Consider the following 17,572-nt stretch of genomic DNA (forward strand, 5'->3'; position numbering starts at 1 on the left):
TACATGCCTTGATAATATTTTTTTGAAATTGAAGAAAAATGGATGTATGCGAATCAAACTGCTCGGGGACTGTTACTACTGTGTGAGTGGCGTCATTGATAAAAGTCCTAGGCATGCAGATAATTCTGTAGTCACAGGATTGGCAATGATCGACATTATAAGGTATGAATTCTTCCTTTTTCCCCATTCTTTAATCTAAAATGCCGAGAAATTACATATGAAAGAATATCTTTTATCTTGAGAATAAATACTGTCTATTAAAGGGCGTAGTATAGTAGGGGCTACTATCTGTGAAATGCGTCATAAGACATGAGTGATATGATAGTTTAAAAAAAACAACAACAGAATTCTAGATGATTTACAAGACAAACCGTTGGGTCTAGAGTTAAAGAACTGACGAGTAATTAAATAATTGGTAGTGGATGCGCATTAAGAAGTGGTTTTCCAATATTTAAATTTGATATTTACTATAAACTCTCAAAATTTGTTATGTCAAATACGTGATGAATTCAGCAAATAAAAAACTCCAATAGCATAATTTAAAATAAAGTTACTTGAAAATTAATACTTTTTTATAAAATAAAATTATAAAAAAGATGAAGACAAAAATTAGTATTGGTTCTTCTTCGAGAATAAATATTATGAGTTCAGCGGAAGGCGATAGAAATTTGAAAAATTTTATATATATATATATATATATATATATATATATATATATATATATATATATATATATATATATATATATATATATATATATATATATATATATATATATATATAAGAAAAGTTAGAAAATTTATTAAATTAGAATTTAAATAAATTAAACATCATTATTCATCTTGGAAACTTAATTCCCATTTGACTCCTTGTCACTTTGTGTATAACACAAGAATTCTCAAAGTGAATACGCGATAAATTGAATATGATTTTAGAGAATATTTGAATTATACTTAAAAAAATTATTTTACATCGAATGGGAAAAGGTACTTACACTATCCTGGTTTTCAATAAGAGAGAAATACTCGATTAATACTTAAAAAATTGAAAAAGTGAATGAAATTAAAATATTAGATGCAAGCATTTTAGTTTAATTTTCAGTGTTTTTTGGAAAAGTAATCATATTTATAAAAAAATGTAAATATTTAGAAAATTACGGTAGATGTTGAAAAAAAAAACTTCTTTAGAACGACAATCGTTTGTTCTATCTGATGATGTAATTTTCTATTCTACGGTTTTCAGAAACCATACCAAAAGCCAATACGTGAGAAAAATCGCTAAAGACAAGATAAAATATTAAAAAAGGTTTTCACGTTAAATTTTAAAATGTGGTATCCACGATACATTGTTACTGTTACGAATTTTTGTACCGAATTTCATCATAATAAAGCACAATAAATTTGTCTGGAATTCTAAACAAGTAACAAATATTTCTTTTCATAAGATGTATATTTTTCGTCGGTACCTTCAGGGTATATTGTTGTACAGGCGTTTAGTGGTATATAAATGGTTTTATAATAGTATAAAAATAGATTTTTATACCACTTGAAAATTCAAAAATAATCTTTTCAGTTATACCAATTTCAATAATTTTAATAGTTTAAGAAACGTTAATTTAAAAAATTGAAATCTGTTGTCACAAATTTTAAGTTATCATATGAGAACATTATTTTTTAAGTCACGTGGTATCAATTCGACAAAAAAATATCATGTTCTCACATGACTCATATTTCGCAATCACTAGCATTTAGAAAATCGATGGGTTTTGACCATCTCAAAATCAATCGAGTTCTAAAATTCTTTTTTTCTCGAGGCCAGAATTTTTTTTCGTCAAAAACCAGTTTAAACCGGTTATAAACAATCACGTCAGATCACACACGCATCGATATTTTGAAAACGGTGGTTTCCCTCCTCCTTTAATCTCAAAATCATTCGAACTCCAAAACGTTTTTCGCCAGCTAAAAAAGTTGAATATATATATATATATATATATATATATATATATATATATATATATATATATATATATATATATATATATATAATTGCACTTTGTTTCGCTTTCATTCCCATTTTCTCTGTGCTTTCTCTGTCGATAACTTCTTATAATCCTGTCCTTCATTGACCCGACGAGAGAATCGGGTACATGGTGCACATTCGCTCCAAGTTGTAACTTTTTGTTGGAGATAAATCACCAAATGTGCCAACCTTCTTTATCATTTTCTAATAACCCTAAAAGCGAAAAATGGATGCCTCAAAAGCAATAAATCTTTAGTTTTCTGCCCATGTATTTTGAGGCTTCAAAAACTCCAAACCAAAACAGCATCAAGTTCTTACATGATAATAATTATAAATTAAATTATAAATAATTAAAATAAAATAATTTCTCGAATTTTTTTTTTAAACCTTATGCATATTTTACAGCAAAATATCTCATTCTTTTAGTTGCAAAATTACTACTTAACTGCCATTGAAATGAGATTAAACACACATTTTTTTTGTGTGAATGCATTATATCGTTACTATATAAACAATAACAAATTTGAAAAATAGAGATAGGTAAAACAAACCTAAAAAATTATGCTTCGATGTTTCGAAATAAAGATTCGAGTATTCTCTATTTATTTTATTTTTTTCTTGCTGCAGGAGTGTTCGGGAAAAGCGGAACATTAATGTGGACATGAGGATTGGGATTCACACTGGCAACATTCTTGGGGGGCTTCTGGGCCTCCGAAAATGGCAGTTTGACATTTGGTCCAAAGATGTCACCATCGCTAGTCACATGGAGCAAGGTGGTGTACCAGGGTATGAATCATTTACGTCTCTCATTTTCTTCAATATAATATACTTAAGAATTATATTACCATTTAATATAAGTACCTATGGAATAACATAATAAGCAAAGAACTAAATTTAAAAAATCTTGCTTATTGAAAATAATAAAGAAAACAGAGAAGCAACCCCCCTCAACCCAACCACTTCATTTTTTTAATTTCATATGAAAGATCATGACCTCTAAAAACGTCATTAATGGTCGCCTGTCCACTACCATCTTCTATTTTCGAGAGAAGTTTCTATAATTTTGCATATCGAAATTTCTTGACGGAGTTCGCCAGCCACAACCGCTATGATGATTTCAAAATTTTTATTTCGTATGAAAATTCTTGACCCCTAAATACTTCATCAATGGTCGCTTACCTCTACAAAATTCTCTCTTTTTTTTTATTCCCTTTTAGAAATTCTTTTTTTTTGAATTTCTTTGACGATTTCTTTCTGATATACTTTTTATATGAGAAAAGCAAAAGAGAATTATTTGATTAATTTTCACGAAGGCTTTACTAAAATATTTTTTATACTTCGTATTATTTGTGAACAAGATTTGAAAAATTCCATTGAGTCATTTGGATATCTACAGAGTACAGGAAATGAGTGTTTCAGTTTTATTTATGTACATGTTAATTATTATTAATATAAACTATTTTAACATACATTTTAAAAATCAAAACAGATTTATCTATTTTAATATGAACTATTTGACTTTAAGATGATAATTACCTAGATAATCTGAATCCTTTGATTAAGAATCTGAATTATCGAAGTTATGAACCATTTGGGCAAATTCGTTATAAAAAAAAGTGGAGATTTGACAAAACCCAGAGTTCAAATTTTTTTCGAAGGTTATAATATTTTTTATATACTACGTATATAAGAAGATATAGAATTAATTATTATTAATATAAACTACTTTAACAAGTGCTTAAAAAAATCAACACGAATTTATTTGTTTTAATATGAACTATTTGATTTTAAGTTGATGGTTACCGAAATCGTTTTGCACAGATTATGGACTGTCGAAATTAAAAACCGGTTGGGCAAATTCCTTGTCGGAAAGTGGCAAAAACCTCGAGCTGAGGTACCCTGGTGGTAAGGTCTCTCCTTTGGAACCGGAAGGTTTCAGCTTCGAGACCCGACTCCACCGAAGAACCGTGGTGTAAGTGGTCTGATACACGTTAAATCCATCGGGACCAAACGTCATCCCGCTGGTGTGGTGTGGAAATTTGGAGTGGAGAACGCTCAGATGTCGCCCTAGTCATCTGACCTCGGTTTAAGATTACGAGGCCCGTCCCAAAATATCCCTAGTGTTGCTTTAAAAAACAGGACGTTGATATAACTAAACTAAACCAAACCAAACGCGACACAAATCTCGAGTTCGAATTCTTTAGAAGATTACAATATATAAGAAAGTAAAGAAATCTTACACAAACGTTATCCAACGCAGTCCTAATAATAACAGAACGAAGATCACGATTTTGCCCTCCTTTTTATATTTTTTATCGATCAGTATCATGCCTTTCTTTTTCCCTAGACAGGTCCACATCACGCAGACTACGAAAGATCTCTTGCAAGATGACTGGTACGACATTCAACCCGGAGATGGCCATCTTCGTGACTCCTATTTGCAGACGCACGAAATTAAAACTTACTTGATAAAGCCTTCTGATCAGCCAAAGGTAATTCCATCATTCATATTAAACCATTAACTGCTAATATTTTTTTTTTGATATATTTGGCCTGATAAGTTATATTTATGCCTAAAAAGTTGTGTAACAGTATAATTATATTCAAATTATGTTTTGTTTTAAAAATATTTGAATATTTTTGATAAAGGATGTTGTTATAAAATGATTCAATAAAATCTTTTCAGTAAAAAACAAAGGACTGAGTAAGTTACAGTTCTTTACCGAAGGTGTTCGAAATTAACGCAAGATTTTAATTTGCCACTATTCTTGCAGTAAAGTGTTGGCAACCCTGTTTAAAAAAAATTGACAACTGATAGTTTAGGGTTAGTAAAAATGGAGTGTTACACTATAGAACAACGTGTTAACGCAAGATTTGAATTAAATTTTAAAAAAACACTCAGGTTTCTTTTCTTTAAATTGTTAGATTTTTATTGAATTATAAAGTACACTGAAGAAGGTTATGTATGGAATAACACATAGGGAAAATGGCCTCCACGGCTTTTCTAGCATATACACACTCTTTTATCGAAATTTTCCATGGCCATTTTGCATAAAATTGACTGAATTTTGTTGATTCAGTTTTGAATTTCCTCCTTCAATGCACGCGTGCTTGTTGGTAAAGACTTTCGATTTTAAATAACCTCGTTGAAAGAAATCCAATGGTGTTAAATCACACGATCTAGGGAGGGGGACAATTCTCAAATTTCCGAACTGTGGCAGCCAGACTTTCATTATTTTTGAAATATTGTTCAACAATGAAAACACGTTGTTCTATAACGTAAACTATCAGATGCCAAAGGAATTTTTAAATAAAGTTTCCAACACTTCACGAATGGTGGCAATTCAAATCTTTCGTTAATTTTGACACTCTTTATAGCCTTTTTAAATCACGTATTATGAATGGTGTTTCGTTATAATATAGAAATTTAACCAAAAATATAAAACTTCAAATATGGCAATTCTATTCCATTCAACATACAGACGAATTTCAAATTTATTCATTTGTAAAAAATCGAAACACAGAATATGCATATTCTGCTACATATAATATTGACTGATATATAGAATAAGATTAAATTGTCAATCTAACCAAAAACATTTTTGAGGCCGAGTGAGTTAGTAAAATTCCTAAATCCCCAAATGAGGATCATTGCAGCTAATGGGCAGCGGGCAATGAACATATAATTTCGCAATTGTGAGATGAAAAGCAGGTTACATGTGCTGGGTGATGATCATATTTTATATATTTATCAACTAATATGAGGTAATTACTTGATTAAATTATGCAATTTCAGTATAATCCTAAAATTTTTACCGTGTTTTAATTAAAAATTAATCAAAATTTTAACGGTTTTTCCCAGTAACTTCGAATTCTACATAGCTACAGAAAAACACCGTTAATTTTTTTAAAAAAGCTTTGCCTTTATGTTGATTTTATTTCTGTACAATTTTTCAAAATATTGTAAATATATAGTACATTAATCTTTTTCATTGTTTGAGAAATTTAGCTCATTTACGCGATTGTTGTAATGATATTAAATGCATTTTTTGCATGCACGCTTCAGTTGCAATAATTAAAAGCAAATTTTAAAAAAATAAAATAAAGACTTACCATCTTGGGCGACCATTTCTTTTCCCATCATTTATGTTATTAAAAGAATCGGAAACAGCAAAAGATAAATCCTTCAGTTACAAGCATGTACCGATTTTTTTATTTCATGTGAAATCAAAGTCACCAATGACCATATGAATTTCATATCAAATAAATCATCCCTTCTCGCAGCCACTGTCCATTTTCAAGAAATATTTCCAAAATATTTCATTTTAGTGAAGAAAAACCTTGGTAGAATTCTCTAGTTGCAACCATAGAATAAAATATTTGACGCACTTATTTTACGTATTTTTATTTCAAATGAAAACTCACGACCCTTAGATATCTTAGATATGTCATTAAAATCGTCTGCCTCTTCTATCTCAATTTTCGAGAGACGCGGTGAAATAAAACTTTGATAGAGTCCCCATGATTAACCACTGAATTGATTTCGCTGATTTTAGTCCCAGTAATTTCGTCATTTTGAAAGCACAGGTAACAAATCAGAATGCATCATTATTATGTAATCATAGTTTGAAATAGCACTTTTATATTTCGATAAGATGTAATTCATTAGGATCAAATCAGAATGTATCATTATTATGTAATCATAGTTTGAAATAGCATTTTTGTAGCATTTTTCGATAAGATGCAATTCATTAAAATTCGTCGATATTAATGTTATTAATGTGATTAGTGAAAATGGCTAATATTAACAATACTGATTTAGACATATCAGTGAATCTTGATGAACTACAGCTTATCACAAAAAAAGTTTTAAAAATCTAATTATAATGATATATATGAAAGTTTCATAATAACGATATACCATTCTGATTAGTTAATTATACTTTGAAATAAAGTGGCGAAAGTGTGAAGTTGGCGGTGCAAATTGGCGAAATTTTCTAAGTGTTGAGGCTAAAGACTGTGTCAAAGCTTTATTGTGTAAGAGCATTCGACCTGTTGAAGAAGGTAGCAGATGACCAATCATGCCATGTGAAGGAGTCATGAACATTCATAAGAAATAAAAAAAATTCGAAATCGGTGTAATGGTTGTGGTTGGGAACGAGATTTTTCTCCCTAGAGAATATGTAGTGCACTAATGAGTTTTCGGTTTCATGAAAAAACTGGAAATGGGGGGCGTGTAAGAAACATTCGATGACATAGTCATGAGCTTTTCTATGAATTAAAACTTTTTGAGATCGGTTCACTGGTTTGACCTTGCGAACTCAATAGATGATTTCTCTGTAGAGAAAGTACAAAGGAACGGCGTTTTTTTCCATTTTCTCAAAAGTGGAATATAGAGGAGGGCAACAACCCATGATGATATATTTAGGGATCATGAACTTTCATATGAAATGAAATTTTTGAAATTGGTTCTCTGTGCTTTGACCTTGCGAACTTTATTGAAGGATTTCCCCATATAGTATTAGGTGCTTTCATGTATTTTGATCATTTTTTCACTTTAAAAAGGCATTTATAGAGAAAAATTGGTACAGTATTGACCAATGAAAATACTTTCATCATTTTCTGCAACTTTTTTCCATCTTCGTCCATTACGTTTTCGTTCAATAATTTTTTTGGTCCTTCTGGCCGTTTTCTTTGTCATTGGCATCGAAATCGCCACTCTTAAATCGTTGAAACCAACAATTGGGATATGAACGAAGCAGCAGCATCATAAGTTTCTAAAAGTGTCTCAATGGCTTCGGCAGCAGATTTCTTCAAATCAAACAAAAAAAGCAATGATTGCCGAAAATAGAATTTAGAGAGATCCATGATTTGGGTCTTTATACACTGAAAAACTCAATAACACTAAATGGGAAACTTTCAAAATGATAGAAATCAAGTAATAGTAAGCAAAACAATTGTCGTTTATTTAAACACTTCGCATATTTACCAGCAGATGTCGCTGATTAAAATACATACACGCATATAATACATTGGGACAATGTGCTTAGGATTTTACTTGAAAAAGGTGATTTGAGGAATGAAGGCAATCCTTGATGACATATTTCGGGGTTATATATTTCCTATGAAACAAAAAGTGGCGAAATGGGTCCTGTGGTTGAGGATGGATCACTGGTTCCCTTCATTATTAGAGTATATCTAAATATATAAATAGAACATATATGGTTAGACGAATCAATCTTTTTGCAGCTAGAATTTTGAATTTTATTTACTTTTTATCGTCATTGCAGAGTCGTATGGGTACTCCAGAGAGCGACAAAGTGAGCAATGGGGCTCGTTTCCAGCGGCAATCGTCTACACAAAGCAACTGCAGAGTGAATATAACTAAACTTCAAAAGGTAAATATCAAATTTGCATCGAAATTTTTACCGATTCATTTTATCTGCATCAGCAAAACTAAAATTTAAATGTCATTTTTTCCCCTCTGAATAGCATAAGATTTTCGAAAAACTTTTAATGGAAATTAGTTTATTGAATTTTGCCACATCTCGATTTAATTTCTAAATAAGTTGACGCATATTATATTTTGATAAGATGTTTAAATCTGAAATATTACTTCGTTAAGCATAAAACCATAACCTTCGTTAACCATACTAAACAGCCACTTATTTAGTATGTATGTTTTGAGTTGAAAGCAATCTTTTGAAGAGAATAATTCGATTTTTTTTTTTCATTCAGACAATTTAAGATAATCCTAAAATTCCGAATGTTTCCTTTAAGCAACAAATCCAATTTTGTTTTCTAAAATATTTTGAGAATAAAATAGATGTTCTAATACTTTTATGGCGAAATGAGATGCTTACTAAAAACGCCACTAAATCAATTTATAACTAGTGCACAGCAGCACGAGTACTGATGAAAAAAATTCAATTAATATTTTTCGCTTGTGATTGCATATCCTTTTTGTATTATTTATATAAATAAGAATACCAGATGTTATTCCACAATGTTGAACTAGAAACTGCGAATTGAATTGTAAGGTAATAGAATCTATAAATATCACTGCATGTACAATCTTTTTACTCATTTAAATTTCAATGTTGCAGATTGGCAACAAGCTGTTTCTTAGCCGTAAACCATACTTAAAATAAAATATAACTTTTAAAAAGAATTTCATCATAATTTATTCAATAAATGAGTAAATAAATATTTTGATTTTTTTTAAATGGACATTTTGGTAATAAGAGTATTTTGAAACCGAAATTTTGAGAAAATATACCTTTATTTTAATGAGTTATCGGTTTTTGAACAAAAGATAAAACAACATGCAAATTAAAAAATTAATAATAGTAATACTTTGAGCAATATAATGATGAAACGCGTTATCAGCAGTACTTATAATAATTTTTCTTCGATTTGATGTAGTATTTATAATTATTATATTTGATCTAATCCCTCATTAAAAAAGATATTCATGCTTTTTTTTTCTTTTTGAAGCGGCAATCCAGTACTGACTTTTTGCCTATGTCTAGACGTGGTGCTATTGGATATAGGTAAGAAATTTTAACAGGTTACTTTAATTTAAAATGTAATTATAAGTTAAATTAAATAACCAATATTGGACTTCTATGTACGTAAAAAAAAAATCTCTTTTTATTAAATTTCTTTTAATGTTCTTGGATTTTCACTAAGAAAAATCTTTCAGTATACTGAAAAAAATGTATATTTATCGAGCTAAAATTTTCACATAAGAAGTTAAATTCGCCTACTGTTATAAAACGAGAAATATAGATTTAATAAGAAAAAATATTTCATGGATTTTTACTGCCATAGAAATTTAGGGAAGACCTGAAGTCGTTTACGAAAAAGCAATAAAAGTTATCGGTGGGTCGTACCTAATTGTTAACTATCGTTCGATAAATTTCTAATTTTGGAGTAAATATACTCTTTAAGATCCATTTTTTTTTTTTTTTTTTTTAAATTTCTTATAAAAGATGTGGTTTGAAAACGAGAATCTTAAAATATAAAAGAGAAGTTTATCTTCATAAAAGAATAGAATATGGGACGAAGAATGGAGGAGTGGGGAAAAAGTATAAAATTTCTGTGAGATAAGATCAACAAATTCGAAGAATCAAATCCTAAAAAATAAATTTTTATAATTTTTAAAATCTTCTTTCACTCAAAATAATATATACAGGGTGTCTCAAAAACCCTGACCACAGCTTTTATTCTTGAAATATTGATCGTAGACATATACTGTAAATTACAAAGTTACGTAAAAAAAGGTACAAATTGCTATGAAATCAATTAAAGTTTTCAGGGGATTTAACTTCAAAAAATACAGAATTTCAATTTTTATACGGACCCCGTACAAAAAAATTCCCGATCAGTAAAATGTGCCCCATCGTCTAATAAGGTCATGTATGAAATTTCAGAATTTTATCACGAAAAGTCTCAAAGATATGAAACTACATAAATGCGGACTCAAACCACTTTTCGATGCCTGGATATGAGTTCGCAAAGAGAAAAAAAACATGTCTAATGTTCGTGTTTTAGGGGTCGTACACAAATTAACAAAGAAAGTAATGATTGAATAAATAAATAATAATTTTACTATTTATTGGTTCAAAAGTATTAAAAATGTGTAGAAATAATAACTTAAAAGAAAGATTACATAAAGGAAATATTACATACGGAAAGATTACTTTAATGAAAGATTACATAAGATTTTTTACAAGTTCACTGACTATGTTACATTTAAGTTATATTATGTAATTCATGATATAACATTTTGAAGCATTTTTCAGGAAGCATAGATTTTAAAATTTGTATTTAAAACTAAAGATATGTAGCATATTTCATTTTCTTATGATGCATTCCTGCGTCGCGTCATCTGCACTGAAGCTGTAAACATTTGTATTTTAATTTGTGATTGATCCTTCTCCAAATTTGTTTTAACATATCGTTGAAAATTTTCATGATAAAATTCTGAAATTTTGTACATGACCTTATTAGAGGATGGGGCACATTTTACTCACTGGGAATTCGTTTGTACGGGGTTCGTATAAAAATTGAAATTTTATATTTTTTAAAGTTTAATCCCCTGAAAATTTTAATCGATTTCATAACATTTTGCACGTTTTTGTACGCAACTTTGTAATTTGCAGTATATGGCTACGATCAATATTTCAAGAATAAAAGCTGTGGTCAAGGTTTTTGAGACACCCTGTATGTAAATGCTTATTATTAGAAAGTGATGAAAAATATTTGCACTTTATATTTCTGTGCACTAAAATTTCTACATACCAATTTTTTTTAGAAATCTTCAATATATATATATATAATATTTTTTTATTACTGAAAGACTTGTTTACATTGTTAAATGCAGTAAATTTCAGAAGTAAAGTTCTAAAACTTAAGTAAATAGAAAATTTTGCAAAAATTATCCTAACAAAACACAACCATCACTAGATGGGTGAAGAATGTGATCTACAAAGTTTTGGATATCCTTTGTTCTCAACAAAAACTTAATTCATCAATAAATAAAAGGGTCCAAATTCCTATATCTCAGTATTTTGCATTCCATTACATTTATTTTAATTAAATATCAAAATTCGATACTATAACATAACTGCAATGAATCACCATTTGTATTTTTGTGTAATTAGCCTGTTCATACAAAACTTTATATTCAAATTTTAATAAATTTCTTTTAAATTCTTCTTAATTTTTAAAATTTTTCTAAAAATGTGTAAAACGCAAGATTAAGATAACTGCAAAATAAAATTAAATCCCCCATCATTTGGGGAGGGGGACTTTTCTGTATGTACAGGAAAACTATCAAGAAATGGCTTAGAATTTTTTTCTTTTAATTTATAGGTCTATACTAACAAATATTAAATTTGGCGAAACTTTTCATTACTTCGAAAATAAATTAATTTAAAAACGTCCTACAAAATAACGTCATCTTGATTTCAAAATCTAGCTAATAAGTGGTATAAGCCAGTTGAAACTAGCTAAGGAGTTTGAGAATGCACTCGGACTTCTTAAATAATGTAAATAAGAAACGACGATATGTGATTGGCTCAGCCAAGAAGATGAAATGCAATGACCTGTTAATACAATAATAAGCTTTAATAGTTAAATCAGTTATGTATAATACATAAAGTATCGGAACGTGCAGTCTGATGTTGTTATCACAATACATCAGTGGCATAGTGATATTATGTAACACCTGGGGCACAATAGAATTCTTTAGTCCCTAATCATCATGGAAGGCGTTCCATCTGCTAGGGGCGCCCCTGGTCTTGTATCTATTTTTCATAAAAGCTTACATTGACGCACCAATGATTTTTCTCCTTGGTTCCTCTTATGACCAGCGACAGGGGATTGTATACCAGTTTCTTATCCCACCGGAAGGCACCTCATATCTGATGATAAGAAGCTTCCAGCATGGTGGTTTGCTCTCGCCACTCAGGTGTGTGCAGGAACGATAGAGATCGGTTCCCCCCTAGTTTTCCCATGGGACGTGCTACCCATGGGAAAGGTTGTACTGTGGCTGATGATGTACTGTGGCCGGTCAGATTTATCCGTGTGCATTAATGAAGGAGTGGAGTATCCAAGTTGTGGTTACCTCATTCTCCCGACAGCTAAAGTTACTTTGCAATACACATCAAAATTTTCTAAAGGTGGTTCATTCGATGAGAGTGACAACTATATTGAACTGTGGTGAATAGGAAAGAGTTCTTGTATTTAGTGGTCCTCAATTTCTAAGACCTTAGTATGAGCAATGTATAAAAAACCTTTTAAGCAGTTCAGTTGCCCTTTTGGAGGATTCAGAAATGCTGGTTAGTCTTATGTATTTATTGATTCTTTTGTCGTACAAAGAATTCTTACTTGGAATTTAAGCATAAGTACAAATTAAAGCTATTTGGTTTAAATATCTAACAAATTATTCTTTTCTTTTGATAAGACTTTTTAATATAACTGAAATTGCAAAAAAAAAACCAAAATTTAGTTATTGTGCATTAAATTTTGTTAAACCTGAGTTTAGGAATATTTTTAGGAGACGTTTTCTTTCAAGACTTTTTCCTTTTCATTTATATATTGAATTTGCTTTTTCAATGAAGTAACTTTAGCAAATTTTATGAACTATACCTTGAGTTTTTTTTTAAATATATCATTTCATTTTTTACTATCTTAGTTATTTTAAATAATTATCTTTTTTTATAAATGTGATTCAATTACGAATTCCTTCATATTTTTTATACCATCGTTTGCTAGTACTATATAACGTCAATGCATATCTTATGTATTATACATATAATACAAATTATACATTTATTCTGTTCAAACTATATATTGTTATGGAAATATTATGATATATATTAAAAAAAGTCAAAATGCTCAATAACAGATAGTGACACTTTATTTCATGAGAAGACACTAAGAACGGATAACAAAACACATTCGAGGCGTACACAAAATATAGCACTTGCAGAAATGAAAAATACGCAAGAGTGCAGTAAATCATTAATAAAACAGCAACTGCACAATTATCCGCGGTCGATATCATTAGTTCACAGTGGCTCCAGCACTCTCGAAAGAGAACTGACATCGATTTATCATCTCTAATTTATGTAGGTTTTGACAAGGTTTTATGTCATGTGGAACTTTCTAGAAAGAACTCTAAATCTCGGCTCATAACAGAAATAACGCCTGATTTCCTGAACTTTTGAAAAATTTCCTTTTTGTCTCTAAATCCTTTTTGTCACTTTAGTCGCCAAATCCATTCCAAAGTTGTTAGATGGTTTTCATGTTTATCGCCAATGACATGAATCATTGATCTGGCATTCTTTAAAAATATCTGTTAATTTATCAGCGATAAGACCAATAGTGCAAGAGAGCAATATTATAGATTTATAACAATATGCAAATGATTTAGCCAACATTTTTTAATTATCCGCTGTTGTATCTAAAATGTTCAATATGTTATGATAAATAAATAAATAATATGTAAAAACCATATGAAATATGATTCGCTGACATTTCAAATACTTATTTCATTGATTTGAAACTCAAATAAATTTTCCAAGAAACATGCATTCTAATTTCTTAAAAAATGGTGTTTTGGAAATTTCTTATGATACATTGAACAATGCAATGGTAAAAGTTCTGTGTAGATATAAATATTTCTTCCCCCATGATATGTTACTAAAATTGTGAGAATATTTCGATATATTTCGGATTTTTAATTGTAATCGCATTTAAAGTATATAAATTGCTTGTACATTTTATTAAGATAATGCTGTATGTATTCTATTTTAGCTTGCATTATTATTATGATAATGCTGTATGTATTCTATTTTAGCTTGCATCAGTACAGAAAAATGGTGAGCCAGGTTAATAAAATAATGGAGAATACTATCGATAAAATGGCTCTGAGTAAAAGAGAGTAAGTATTTCACTTTTGTTTAAACTTATTCAAATTATAAGTATAAACAACTGCTGCATTTATGTTTTTTATTGCAATGAAAATTATGAATACATAAGTAACGTACGGAAAATTTCAAAAGCATTTTACTTTTATCTACTTCCTATTTTTTTTAATGTTTTGATTATTAACGAAGAATTTAAAAGCATGTATCATTTAAATGAGTCACATTAAATTTTTAAACGTGGTCACAATAAACAAACTTCATAGTATTAAGTTTTTGTGTGTGTGGTGTCATATTAAAAAATAAAGGAAAGAGTTTATTAGGATAATATGAGCTAGGAAATTATTTCAATATAATCAGTTTTTCATGTTTAGGGAATTCATGGATTGTCAAAAGAAAATGTTTAAATTTTCTTTTGATACAGATTCTGTAATAATTTTTTTTTGCAATTTTTGATATTTAAAATTTAAATAATAGGAAATTGCTCCTTACATTGCAGAGGAATATATATAAATATATTTCTTTGTTTTTAAACGTTCACTTTCGTGCATAGCTATTACTTTAAATAATATTTATTTTTTAAAATTAAGCTCACAATTTTTGTGATAAACTTTTATAGAAGATTGGATACATTTATCCTGAATTTATTAAGTCTTTACCGCAAAAAATGCAACGTAAATTATTTTAAAGCTATTTTCTAATGGTCTGCTTTTGGTTTTTCAAAACGAATATTTTTTTGAGAAAAAAAATTTGATATTTTAGTTTTAAAAAATGTCCTGTATGAGTATAACAATGTAAAAACGAAAGTAAATAGATGAATAAAATTTAACTTATTGATCTTTCAACAAAACTGTATTCTATATCCAATTTTATTCACTTTTTTCTATTATATTTACTACTTTATGAAATTCCATACAATAAATAAATAAAATTACCAAAATATGTTGTTATTTAGGGTGAATGAAAATATTATATGTATTTTTGATTATGGAATTATTTATTTACATGTTGTTACTCTCATAGAAGAAAATATAGCATTGGACATTTTTTCACTTTTTAAGGAACTAGAAGAATAATGACATAATAAGTGGAGAATGCAAATGGCGCTGAACCACTTACATTCATTCACCAAGAGACCCAATGAAAAATAATCTAAACGACGGGAAAATATTAAAAATGGAACGTAAAAACGGAATAATAATGTATTATGGCGACTTCTATTTATTGCATATTCTATTTAATCTGCTTTCCCAGTCTTTCCTACTCCAAGTTGAAAAAGTATTCATTACATTTTTTTGTGTGTGAATTGTTCTGACTAAAAGTTAGGATACATTTTCAAAAGAGAAAGAAATCAGGAGGCGTCTGGGAGATATCACGGCATTCAAAGTAAAGTTACTGATCAGATATTTTTTTTTTTTTAATTTCACAATGATTCAATGATGATCTTTTATTGAAAAAAGATTGAAATGGTTTGACAATTCTTCGATTTATAATTTCTGATAAAAGCTTCTCTGTTTCAAGCTTTTTTAAACAATATCAAAATTACGAATAGCTTCAAAACCCTTGGAAAGAGTCATTTTAAGAATTTTATTATTATAACTTCGTATTATTACAGAAATTTTTCCAAAATCCATGCGATGAATGAATTGAAAAATAGAAAATAACGTCATTTTATTATACACGAAAATACCAAATGCACAGGTAATAAAGCACCTCCGAAACGTACATTAATCTGCAGTACAAAGCAGTATACCAGCACCAAATTGATGATAAATAACAGTAAGAATACAAAGCTCTCAGAGAAGCGCTACTGGAGAGAAGTGTTACATGATTATTCACACTGACTCAGTAATCGACTGACTACAATCCCCAGACTTTTTTTAGTCGCTCCAGCTTTCTTTAGTTTCTGTAACAGAGCAAAGAAACTTCTAAAAAGGTTGATTGATTGATTGATTGATTGAGTTTTATGGCGCAAGAGCCATGCTTGGCCATGCTGCGCCAATCTAACGGTAAAAATATAAAAATGTTTATAAAAGATTCATTTATTAAAAAACGAGATCAGCGGTGTAAAGATAAAAATACATGCAAAAAGATGAAACAAATACAAATAGAGTCGAAACTATGATTCATTAGAAAGCAAAACAGAAGTAATTCATTTAATCCTCTATAGCACAAAAGGAGAAAAAAAATGCTAAATACAAGTGAAAAAACTTATAGCTTTTAAAAAATTAAAAATATTTGGGTGGTATTTTTCACCCACCAGGTCTTGTAATGTTAAAGATGCCGAAGTAAAAAAACGTGCACGATAAGAATTAAAAACAGGACATTCAATTAACACATGATGAACAGTAAAAGAAACTTTGCAACTGTTGCACTTAGGCGCATTTTCTCCAAATATGAGATGTTTATGGGTAAAGCGCGTATGCCCTATACGGAGACGAGTCAATTTAACATCCATCTCACGTATAGGATGAACAGGCCACAAAGCAATGTCCGTTTTAACAGAGTGCAATTTATTTCCGATCTGCAGATCCCATAACTTTTGCCAGTTAAAAGAGAAGTGATGAACAATGGACCTTTTGACATCACAAAAGGGAAGAGCCATGCACAAAAATGTCGATGCAGATTTAGCAGCCAAGTCTGCCCTCTCATTTCCCAAGATGCCGACATGACTCGGAATCCAACAGAAAATCATTTGAAACCCATCATTCTGCAGCAATCGCAAAGTAAACAAAATTTTAATAGCAATCGGATGTGTCCGATTGTCGTAATGCGAAAGTGTCTCCAAAGCACTCATACTATCGGTGTAGATAATAAATTTACGCTGAGTAGAGGATGAAATTTTCTGTAGAGCACGGAAAATTGCCACCAACTCAGCAGTAAAAACAGAGCAACAATTATGAAGACGATGGCTCAGTGTATCAGATGGAAATATTATGCCACAGCCGACATGACCATCTGATTTCGAGCCATCCGTGAAAATTGGATGAAAGGAAGAATACTGATTGCGATGGTAGAAAAAAATCTGTTGGAAAACCACAGGAGCAGTTGAGAATTTATCGAATCCAATGAAAGGATTCAAGTAAGAAAACTGTGGGATATCCCAGGGTGGGATA

The 17,572-nt window shown here is 29.7% G+C and overlaps 1 protein-coding gene across 3 annotated transcripts in view; it reads left to right on the forward strand.

The window, feature by feature from the left end:
- Positions 1 to 17,572, forward strand: part of LOC129984531 (adenylate cyclase type 2-like) — a 126,587-nt gene that overhangs the window by 59,757 nt on the left and 49,258 nt on the right. For all 3 annotated transcript variants that reach the window (XR_008785498.1, XM_056094432.1, XM_056094433.1), the window contains 6 exons: positions 35 to 162; positions 2,647 to 2,805; positions 4,367 to 4,511; positions 8,310 to 8,417; positions 9,517 to 9,572; positions 14,390 to 14,473. Coding sequence is in view for 2 of the 3 variants with exons in the window: in XM_056094432.1 (XP_055950407.1) it covers positions 35 to 162; positions 2,647 to 2,805; positions 4,367 to 4,511; positions 8,310 to 8,417; positions 9,517 to 9,572; positions 14,390 to 14,473 (680 nt within the window). In the remaining variant the exon portion in view is untranslated. The remainder of the gene's footprint in view (positions 1 to 34; positions 163 to 2,646; positions 2,806 to 4,366; positions 4,512 to 8,309; positions 8,418 to 9,516; positions 9,573 to 14,389; positions 14,474 to 17,572) is intronic.

The sequence above is a fragment of the Argiope bruennichi genome, chromosome 9, assembly GCF_947563725.1.
Source record: "Argiope bruennichi chromosome 9, qqArgBrue1.1, whole genome shotgun sequence".
In the NCBI taxonomy this organism is placed as follows: domain Eukaryota; kingdom Metazoa; phylum Arthropoda; class Arachnida; order Araneae; family Araneidae; genus Argiope; species Argiope bruennichi.